This window comes from Phyllobates terribilis, unplaced genomic scaffold (genome assembly GCF_046119375.1).
Source record: "Phyllobates terribilis strain yellow unplaced genomic scaffold, ASM4611937v1 Scaffold_3__8_contigs__length_932513732, whole genome shotgun sequence".
Taxonomy (NCBI): Eukaryota; Metazoa; Chordata; class Amphibia; order Anura; family Dendrobatidae; genus Phyllobates; species Phyllobates terribilis.
In genome coordinates, this window is record NW_027362763.1 from 782,453,497 (window position 1) to 782,465,511 (window position 12,015).

General features: G+C 39.7%; 1 protein-coding gene across 1 annotated transcript in view; it reads left to right on the forward strand.

Moving 5' to 3' along the window:
• Positions 1–12,015, forward strand: part of XPO1 (exportin 1) — a 59,136-nt gene that overhangs the window by 22,684 nt on the left and 24,437 nt on the right. Inside the window, exons 2-3 of the mRNA XM_073672309.1 lie at positions 1,444–1,575; positions 5,120–5,221. Coding sequence (XP_073528410.1) covers positions 1,450–1,575; positions 5,120–5,221 — 228 coding nt within the window. The 5' untranslated portion in view covers positions 1,444–1,449. The remainder of the gene's footprint in view (positions 1–1,443; positions 1,576–5,119; positions 5,222–12,015) is intronic.

A 12,015-nucleotide genomic window follows, 5' to 3' on the forward strand; every position in this document is an offset into this window, starting at 1 on the left:
GACAGAGCCCAAGGGAAAACATTTAGGCTGTGTTCACACACGTTGTGTTTTTTTTTCTGCAGCTAAATCTGCTGACAACTTTTCTCTGACAGGAAAACTGCTGCATCAAAAATGCAGGTTTTCCTGTGTTTTTTGATGCGTTTTTGCAGCTTTTTATTTCATTGTTCTTCTGTTTCTATTTAGGCATGTACATAAAGTTCTGTGAAAAAAAAAGAATATAAAAAATCCCATTCTATTTTTCCATAAACGCAGGTTTTTTTTTTTTTTTTTTTTCTTCACCACCCATTACTTCGTATGGGTGAAAAAACGCTGCTTAAACGCTGAAAGAAGGGACATGCTCTATTTTCCAAAAACGAAAGCAAGGCAGAAAATACATAGCAAACAAAAAGCAACATGTGTGAACAGAGAATTCTGGTTTCTCATAGACTTTGCTGGTACTGCTAGACACAGCTGAAAATTTACATAAAAATATGCAGCAAAACACAACGTGTGTGAAAATAGCGTAATCATTTTTTTATATGTGCACTCTTTATTTATTCACTGTGTGACTAGTTTTGGTGTTACCTTGGCTTGTATGTACTGTTTATATAAGTTGTGTAGTATTCTGATGTGTACTGTACTGTGGAAAATGGCAATTTATATAATTTTATAAGGGAACCTGTTTTCTCATGCTGCCCGAGCCACAGGCTCCATGAATCTGTGTCTGGCTATGTGCCCACGATGCCTACCAGCCTGCGGCCCCAACACTGCGGAATAACCGCCACCAGCTTCCGCTCATTATGCAAATAAACAGCGCCCCTTTTTTTCACCTGTGGGCTTTCCTCATAGAGGTAAATCTATGGGGAAAGTCCGCATGCGGACCTGCAAGAGAAATTGACATGCTGCGGACCTGAAAGATGCGCCACATGTCAGTTTCCGCTGATGATCCGCAGGTGCACGGAGACTCATAGTGGACATGGGATTTCTAGAAATCCCATCCATTATGCTGGAACAGCTGGCCGCTGCATAAGCACGCAGCAGCTCCAGATCGTGTGCACATACCCTAAATGTTAAGCTGAAGCGTTTCAGCTGAACTATACTTTGAAATTCTATCTTGGGGACTACACGTCTCAACTGACTAGCCCGGCAGCTTGTCCCCACCATGCGTCCCTAGACTAATAGGGATTTCCCTGTCTACTAAAGGGATAAATGTGTTGAAGCCCACAGGCTTCGGCTTTGGAGTAGTCAGGCAAGACTCCTTGTCCCGACCCAGATTTTCAAAGTATTTTTGCTCTGAAATGCTGCAGTAATATAGTCAGACACTGAATGCCTGCTTGTGGCTCAAGCAGCATGAATCTGATCACAGGTACTCTGAAATATAGAAGAAAGTGGTCTGTAATGTCTGTGCATTTTTTTTTGTCCTACATGTATTTATATATTAACATGCAATATGTTGTATTGCAGTAATCTATGCCAGCAATTATGACCATGTTAGCGGACCATGCAGCTCGACAGCTGCTGGATTTCAGCCAGAAACTGGACATCAACCTTTTGGACAATGTGGTGAATTGCTTATACCATGGAGAAGGTGCACAGGTAACTAGGAACTATTTTTTTTTTCTACCATAATGTTGATGTTATAGCTCCCATAAGACCTCCCTGAGGCTGTGTGCCCACGATGCAGAAATGCTCTGGATTTTTCCTGAGCGTTTCTGCATCTCCCTGGCAGAAAAAATGCATGCAGATTTTACATGCGTTTTTTTCTGCAAGATAGAAGCATTTTTCAAGCGTATATGCTGCGGAATTTCCGCAGCGTAAACGCTTGAAAAACGCATGTATATCCGCACCCCATGGTCCCCAATGGCATTCCGCAATGTCAATGCCCATGCTGCGGATTTTTCCGCAGCGTATATGCTGCGGTCAAAAATCCGCAGCATGTTCATTAATTTTGCGGAAGCGCAGCGGAATCAATGTGCGGTTGGTACCCAAGTCTGGATGAGAGGAGACTCTCATCCAGACCTGGGTACCAAAGAACCTGTAAAAAAAAGAATAAAATAAAGTTTATACTTATCTTCTGATGTTTTTCCTCCGTCGCGCTGTTGTCTGAAGGACCTGCCACGTCATTGAGTCATGTGACCCACCACATGACTCAATGACGTCACCGCAGGTCCTGCACACAACAGCGTGAGCCGCTCAAGACTCCGGATGGGGCAGAGGATGCATCAGAAGGTGAGTATAAAGTTTATTTTTTTATTTTTTACCATTCTGAACAAGTTGTCAAGCACTTTTCCAAGTGATGCTTGGAGAAGTGCTTGATAACCCGCATGCGGAAATGCATGCAAAGACGCCTCACAAACGCTTCTACCTGGCGGGAAAACCGCATGTAATATCCGCATGCGATTTTCCCGCCAGGGAGAAGCGTAAAAAATATGCTTCAGGTCCGCAACGTGGGCACATAGCCTAACATACATTTCTGCATGCGTTTTGTCAAGCACTTTTGAACAACACTTGGAAAAGTGCTTGACAACTTGGTCACACAATATAAATCCATAAAACCGGCATAGATTTATATTGTGTGACCATCTGCTGCTTTAAATGCAGCATCGATAGTAAAAAAAAAAAAAAGTTAAAAAGAAGGAAAAAAACATTATACTCACCCTTCCGATGACCCCCGGTCTCCTCAGCCATGCGTCCTGGCTCCCCGGCGGCTCTCGATGGTGTAAAAGGACCTGCCGTGATGTTATTTAGTCATGTGACAGGTCACGCGACCTCTGACGTCAGCGGTCGCTTGACCAGCACATGACTAAATGCCGTTATGGAAGGTCTTTTTACACCATCGCGAACTGCTGGGGAGCCAGGACGCATCGTTGAAGAGACCGGGGGCCATCGGAAGGTGAGTATAATGTTTTTTTATTTTAATTCTTTTTTAACTACAGGTACTATGGTACCTGGGTCTGGAAGAGTCTCCTCCTCCAGACCCAGGTACCATCCGCGCATTGAATCGCATAACATCAGCAAGCATACTTGTATGCATTAGGATGTTATGCGGTGCAATGCAAGTCAATGGCAGCGTTTTCGCCTTAATTCCGCAAAATTAATGGACTTGCTGCGTATTTTTCCGCAATGATAACCCGCAGCTGAAATTTCTGCAGCATGTGCACACCACATGCGGATTATCATTGGGAAATATGGCAGACAACTTAACATGCATTTTTAATGTGTTTTCGCGGCGGAAACTCATTAAATCCGCAGCGTGATGGGTAATTTTACAACTAGTGACCAAAAGTGGCAATCTAGATTATGTAGATTGGAGACCCATTACCTGTGGGCAGTAGCTGAGCTTATTCATGGAGTGTTCATCAGCCTATTTAAATGGCCCGTTAGTCTGCCTGTCTAAATACACCATGATGCATGGAAGTGAACTACTATCTACATGTGTTTTTAAAAATGAAATAGTTTCCTTACAGGTGTCCATACAACGCAGACGAGTGTTTGGCTGACTGCTGTCTCTTCCGTCCCTCATACACATGAATGTTTGGCCGCGTTTTGATGTGCTCTATAGGGGAGAGGGATGTTGGCTACTACCAGACGCCAAAGAATAAGTGTTGGGCATGTGAACTCCAGTCGCACGGTCCTTCTCTCTCAACATCCGCTGATACTGGCTGGTCTGAACACCACCTTTAAAGGGGTATTCATATCTCCAAGATCCTAAAGATCCTATCCCAGTATGTAGTAGGCAGGGCTGTGGAGTCTGTATAAAATGGACTGGTTCCAACTCCTAAAATACATAATAAATTGGGTACAGTAGTTCAATGCAGTTTGTGGTGAATATTTTTTCACAAGAATTTGGGAAAGTTATGAAATGTCCTATAAATGTCTGTCCTATTCCTGATTTAAGGGTCTAGACTTTTAGCTGAGATGAATCTGCTACAGTAAATTTATCACTTAAACATAAGCCATGTATGAGGGAGATGGAGTCATGGAAATTGAGTAGTCGGTGGTTTGGCTTACAGACTTCACAGCCCTGGCTGAAACTACTCAGCGAGTACCCAAGCGTGCTCATTTAAAGGGTTAAACGAGCTTGTTCGCTCATCACTAATCATTATCACTAATTTTAATGTGTGAGTAGTAGTAGGTGTGAGTAGTAGTAGTCTGAATTTTAGAAATGCAGTGTAGTTTTTCTGATTCACTATGTCTCTTTCCTTATGTGCAGGCATTGCAGGACCTTGGGTATCCATTGTTACGACCACTGATAAAATGAGTTAGTTGGTAGTGGTGGTAACCATGGGTACCTAATTTCCTGCTATGCCTGCACATGAGGGAAGAGACATGGGGAATCAAACATTTATATTACATTTCTAATTGGAGGTATTTGCGAATATTATTGCTACTACTTATTGGGATAGGATCTTGGAGATGGGCATACCCCTTTTAATTTACTATTTATGAGGATACCTTTTAGAAGTTATCCAGATCTATCCCAGTTACTAATTGAAACACATTTTTGAGTAATATTTGACAATCAGTTTTGGAACTTTATTTTAAAATGTATTTTTGGTCTAAAAAATAAGAACATTTATTGTACAATAAATAATTATCAAATTAATACTTCAACTTTATTTTTCTGTGTTTTTGCTGTTATTTAATAGATATATTTATTTACTTTGTGGATAAAAATCTGTCCTGGTTATGTGATGCACACAGATCTATGACTCGTACAACATGCAGCTCTGATAAATGTAGTCATCACATGACCATTACAGATTTCTATTCTCTGGAGGTAAACAATGATAGTCAGCAAGGAAGCTTTCTACTCTTCCCCTGACCTTTAGATGAGATGTTGGTGAAGGCAGTCTGGGCATACAAGCAGCATGGAGACCGTGACTAGTCCCCAATGCAGCAGCACCTAGATGTGATAGTAGCAGTTTAGCAATTTTATGAATGTATAGCTAGCCTAACCATTCACACCAGAGAATGTTTATAACTGTTACCATTCAGTATATCAGCATGCCCTTACTTTTAGAGGTCTTTCACGCATCAGGTGTGTGTTTTTTTTTCTTTTTATACTGTTCAAGGTCTTTGGTGTAGAACGTACATAACTAGTGTGTGGTTACAATGTCTTTTTCTCCTTTATTCACAGCAGAGAATGGCACAAGAAGTATTAACCCACTTAAAAGAACATCCAGATGCCTGGACAAGAGTCGACACCATTCTGGAGTTTTCACAGAATATGAACACCAAAGTAAGAGCGCGGTGATGAGTTTAAAGCAAAAATCAACATTTTGGTGTTTTGCACTTCTACGCTCTTCCCCTAACATGTTTGAAGGAGGTGTATTGAGTGCAGTGTCTGGCTTTCATTACCTGATGAAGCTATTTTTTTTTTTTGTTTTATGCTATTCGCTGAGAGTGAATGAAAACAAAGTCGATTAAATAATGTAGGTTATGATTTCACCAGTACATGACTTTAAATAAGGGATAGCTCAGACTATGTAATAGGGACCGTCTGGTTCCCCTTTAACTCTCGCGGTCCTGATTAGTGTAGATGGTGTACAATTCCTCATTTGTTCATATTTTTTCTAGAATACCGTGCAGCAAGTGAACTGCTATCCTCCACTTCTAAGGGCTGCTGAGAATTTAAGGTGTAACCCTTTATCTGCAGGACAGATAACCCAAATTATATTGTTGCAAAAAAAGAATTTCTCGTTTTCAAAGTGTATGATTTGCCTGCTTAAACATAAGTAGTGTTTCTACAACATGTATATCGGCCATCCCTGCTGCTACGAAAAGGATTTCTTGATAAATCTAAATCCTCAAAAGCACCTTAAACTTTTCCTGACCACATCTTTTATCCATCAGTGATCTGATAACCAAACCTATCGTGCTTTAAATTGTCTATATGTTGTTCAACAATTTAATATTTAATGCTAAATCATATAGATTAAAATTTTTAGCGCATCTGCTGTAATGTTAATGTGTACACATTATAATTTAATAGATTTTAAACTGAATATATCTTGTGTAATTGTATACAATGAATGCCATTTTTATGCATGTTCTGCTGCATAAAGCATCCATTGTACATTTATTATTCATGGTATTTTAAGGCTTTTTATCTTGGCAAATCATTCCCTAATCTTCCTCAAAATGCTAACCATAGTTAACAGTATTTGCTTGCGTGGACGTTTTTTTTCTGCTGTTCAACACTGACAGACGTTACTAATGTTTAAGTTGATTTATCAACAGTCCATTATAAAAAAAACTCAAATTGTCTTGTGAAAAAATGACTTGATTAGCGGAACAGAAAGAAAGCAGCAGGTAAAGAACTCTTCAATTTACATAAACTGCAAATGATTTGGTGCTAAATTTTCTGCACTATTACATTTGGCTTTTATGCAATTTTTTTATTAAGCTGTTAACGCTTCCTGATATTAATCATCATGTTCCATTATGTTGATTGCTTGTAATAGGAAGAAAAGGGGTGTCTTCCTGTGCAACTGACACAGCTAGGCTTTGACGGCAGGCCTCCACAAGGTCTACCCTTTTCATTCCCTTTAACTGAATTCTGTTCATCAATTGTTTTGTTTCATGGGTGGGTGTTGGGGAAGGGGGCTTTGGGAGGCTTGGTTGGGGGGCAGTGGATAGCTAAAATTAAGTATTTAGCAACTTCTGCCACAGGGATCATTATCATACAATCTGCTCTTCATATTTGCTGTTGTCGTGTGGTGTCCAAATGTTGGCGCTTAAAATGCACCATCCAATTTTTGACCGTGATTTTATTTTTGGGGACAAAAAATCCTGTGTGCAGCACCCCCTTAGTAAAAAGACCATAAAAATTTGCACTAAATAAAAAGGCTCATATCTTTTAATTGTATGGTGAATTATAAAAAAAAAAAAAAAAAAAAAAACCTCAATCTGTGGGAATAAAATAAAAGCTAAAACTGCTAATTTCTGACCTGGTGGCAGGTTTTCTTAAATAATTTCTATTGTTAGTGGGGGAGTTTGTGTTTAAAGCTTGCAGGAATGTTCTGGGTATATATTAAAAAAAATAAATAAATTACAACTTGCCAAGTTTTGACCTAGCTTCTGGGTAATAACTTGCTGATTTGCAGGGACCCCTCCAACCTATCCCAAGAACAGGGCTCTGAAACGCCCCAGTAGAGTGGAGGAAATGGCAAGTTTACTTCTGTTCCATTCGTGGTATATTGGACTTCTGCACCATGGAAATGTTTGGAGGAGTTTTGATTTGGAGATTGAGCCCTTTTATGTTCCATTTTTTTGAATCGGTTGGAATGATTTTATGACCAATCCTATAAGTTTGGTCATAAAATATTGTTCTCTTTTTACTATTCCTAGAAAAACAAAATTAGTGCATGTATACTACAAACTGTGAGTTCCTATTTAGGTTGTAGCTCCATTAACTCCCCTTGGTGACATTCCTTTCTACATAAGGAGCATTGCATGGGCCCATACATCTCCTTTCTCGAGCTTGGCGGCCTCACGGAAAATTTACCCTTTGGACACTTTGTTGAAGGCATCTAACCACTTTGCACTGATGAGGGGCAGGAAACTCTAAACTGCTGTGTGCAAATGGAGATTCTGCACGGACTTTACATCCTAATTCATAGAAAGGCTCTTTAAAGGGGTTGATTTTTGACATATAGAATAGCTACTTCCGATAGGTGTCACATAAGACCCCGTTCTCTTGCACCATGAAGTGGCCATTTGCATTTCTTCCTACATAGTTAGTTTTAACATTCATTTTATTTTTTTAGCTAGAATTCATTTTAATTTCTGACAAGTTAAAGCCTAGTTCACATATTCAGTTCTGTGATGCAAATATATTTTTGGGAGATCAGTTTTGTTTGGGAAATGTAGAAATTCCCCAACAAAATCCAATAGCAGATATTTTCTTGCACATTGTGTGAGGTGCTTGTATGATCCCTTTGGTTGAAGTTACATTGATCGACTTTGTTGTATAACTAACCTTTTGTAGTTAAAGCTTTTATCCTGGGTCAAACGTCTAAAATGCAGAATCTGCAAAATTTACCTTTCAGGTATTGCTGAGCATGGTGACATTTGTAGAAACAGTGTATTTTTGCTTTAAAAGATCTTGTGATTTAAAAGCTTTTAATTTGTTTTGTAATAATAAATTGTAGGTAATGGTGACATAAGCATACATTAAGCATGTGCGATCTATATCAAGCTTCAGACTTTGTTGATTCTCAACAACCCCTTAAAAGGGGTGTTCGCGATTTTTCTTTTTATGTATTTTTTATCAAATAATAATTTTCATTTTCTCATTCAATGGAAACCTGCATTGCTTAGTTTGGGGGAATAAAACAGTCCTGTCATGTAATGTTCACACATGTGCGATGTTAAAAGGGTATTCCAATTTCCAAGATCCTATCCCAATATGGAGTAGGTGTAATGTTAGCAAATACCTCCAATTAAAAATGTAGTATACCGTATTTTTCAAACTGTATAACGCACCTTACCATAAGAAGCACCCCAGGTTTAGAAGTAGAAAATAAAAAAACATTTTTCCTATTAATTAAAACTTCCCTGGCTGTGTAAAGAGAATGTCGCTCCTCACTAATAATCCAAACAGGCAATCCCTACATGTCACAGCTGTGTAACAGCCGCCGCAACTGAAATGCCGAGCATGCCGAAACCAGGGCTGTGGAGTCAGTCTATATAAAATGGACTGACTCCCAACTCCTAAAATATATAATTGGGTACAGTAGTTCAATGCAGTTTGGGGAATATTTTTTCATAAGAATTTGGGAAAGTTATGAAGTGTCCTATAAATGTCTGTCCTATTCCTGATCTAAGGGTCTAGACTTTTAGCTGAGATGAATCTGTGCTACAGTAAATTTATCACTTAAACATGAGCCATGTATGAGGGAGTCGGTGTCATGGAAATTGAGGAGTCGGAGGTTTGGCTTACAGACTCCACAGCCCTGGCTGAAACTGCTCAGCGAGTACCCAAGCGTGCTCATTTAAAGGGTTAAACAAGCTTCTTCGCTCATCACTAATCATTAATTTTAATTCAGTGCAAGCAATTTAGGGTTTTAACCCTTGCCTTTACAGAGATTTGCTGCAAACTTGCTCCACTCGCCATATCATTTACCATAAAGAGAGCACTGTTGCAATTAGCAGATTATCTCATGACTACAAGAAACCGTTATTTCTTTGAAGTAAACAATGATGGTTCACATAAAACTGCAAGCAGATACTAAGATAATGTATTGATAGGGAATATGTTGTAATTGTATAAAATGTCATATAATGAATAGGCATTATTTGCTAGTACCCAATGTTCCTTCAGCCCCACTCCCTACATATTATATACTAATATATATCATGTGACAGAGCCCTATGTTTTATCCGGGCTCAGAAGCAAAGTCTGCTCCATACCCGGCAGATGGTGGCTGTGTTACACAGCTGGTGTACTGCCCCTAATAGCAGCGAGCGGGGCTGTTAAAACTTTTAATGCCACTGTCCATTTCTCACAGCAGCATTTAAAACCGGATCACCTGTCCATTTTCCACAATGTAATTTCTCGGTGTCAAATGAGTTGCCATGGTCCTGTCCCTGCCATGCTAGGGCTCCTGTGCACATCTGCTCCTAGCTAGACTTCGCTACAATTTATTTTTTTTTAAACCATGTATTGCAATTCTGTGGTGGTTTGCATTATATAGAACAACTGAGCTGACAATCGCAGGTTCAGATCCCTTGGGGTGACATAGTAAAAGGGGGGGGGGGGGATGTTTTAACAATATAAAGCATATTCACCCTCCCATTATAGATAAATTAAAAATGTAAATGTGGAATTGCAGCATCCGGTAAAGTCTGATCTGAAAATTAATGAACCCAATCTAAACGCCGGAAAGGGAAAAAAAATATTAAACGAAGAATTGTGGTTTTTCGGTTGTTGCAATTACACCATAAAATGCAATAAGAAACAATCAGGATGTTGTATCTATCCCAAAATGGTATTTATAAAAACCACACAAAAAAAGCTTTCACACCACTCTGTGAACATAAAAACAAAAGCATTACCAACACAAGTTTGTATTGCCTTAATTGTGACCTGGAGAATCATGTTCAGGGGTTAATTTTGCAGCTCGATACACAAACAAAACTATTGTGGAATTGCGTTTTTTTTTTCGTGCAACTTCACTTGCCGTCTCGAAGAGGTTAATATACACTGAAGCGGCTCTGCTAGGAAAAAACTGTCAGTCGCTCTGTGAAGGTGCATGTGCACTATGCAGGATTGTAGGAATGTTTTACAAAATGGGCAAATTAGTAAGGGTTGTCAGAAGTGAATTTAAAAGTGAATGTCTGTTCTCTATAATGAGATGGTAAAATGGTAATTATGTGTTTTACTGGCTGCTCTTTATGATTTACTTTAATTTTTGCCATCTTTGCCTTTTGCATGGAAATATACTTAAATGGGGAGTCCATTACATATTATAATAAACCATGTACTTAAAATTATGTTCCTGGTTAGTGAGGCTTTTTTCTTGCTCTTTTGATTATTGTAGTCTTGTAATGTCCATTCAGGTATGCAGAGTGTTTATAGTTCAGGGTAAGGCTGTGTACCCACGATGCGTTGCTGCAATTCTGCAGCGGCAATTCCGCTGCAGAAACGCTTAAACGCTTGGTAGAAGGTCTGTCATGTTCCCCAATGATAATCCGCATCTGCTGTGCACGTGCTGCGGAAATTTCCGCTGCGGATTATCATTGCTTAAAAATACACAGCACTACCAATTATTTTGCGGAAGCACTGCGTTTTCGCCGCCATTGACTTGCATTGGAACGCATGGAATCCGCATCACTGCATCTGTACATGCGGGGTTGGTACCTGGGTTTGGAGAAGAGGAGACTCTCCTCCAGACCCGGGTACCATAGTACCTGTATATATTTTTTTTTTTTTTTTTTTTTTTTTTTACATTATACTTGCCTTCTGATGGCCCCCGGTGTCCTTGTCTCAGTTTGCTGGCAGCTTGCGGTAGACTAAAGGACCTGCGGTGACGTCATTTAATCATGTGACCGCTGACGTCGGCAGGTCCTTTAGTCTACCGCGAGCTGCCGGCAAGCCAGGACGCATTGGATACACCGGGGGCCATCAGATGGTAAGTATAATATTTATTTTTTTTATTTTTTACCATTCTTTTGGTCACACTATATAAATCCATGCCGGTTGCATGGATTTATATAGTGTGACCAAGTTGTCAAGCACTTTCCAAGTGATGCTAAAATCGCTTGGAAAGCGCTTGACAACCCGCATGCGTAAATGCGTGTGAAGAACGCTTCACATCCGCTTGTCCCTGGCAGGAAAAATGCATGTACAATCCGCATGTACAATCCGCATGTACAATCCACATGCGGTTTTTCTGCCAGGAAGATGCAGAAACGCTCAGGAAAAATCCGGAGCATTTCTGCATCGTGGGCACATAGCCTTAGATTAACTTTAGACCTGCAGATCCGCCTTCTAAGTGCTAAACGTAATGTCTATACTTTCCTAGTAGACCGCATGGTTGCCATGACCTGTCGCTATACAGTGCATCGGTGTGAAGACAGTCCTTAGTAATCATGTCACCAGCCGCTCCATATAAGCCATGCTGTCTAATAAACATTAGCACGGTCTCATTATGTGTGCCCATATTATACCATCTTAGGATTGTATGGCTACTGCATTTTTATTGTGTATGAGCCTAAAGGAGTTTTCTGAGATTAATAAAAAGTGTAAATGGCATAAAGAAACAAAAGAAATTTTACCTAATTAATTTTCTGGAACACCTAATTTTGGATGGATTTAGTCAGTCATTGCACCTGCATCATTTTATAATTGTCCTGCAAGTTTGCACTATTGTTCATTAAGTGCAGTGTGGAATATGTCCGTGTCCTAAGTGCACTGTATACCAAAATCCAGAGCACAGTTCACCAGATAGTCAATGGTTTGTTTAAATACTAGTAAATTTATTCCTACAGATGGGAATACTGATTTTGCCACCTGTAAAGCATCTAACG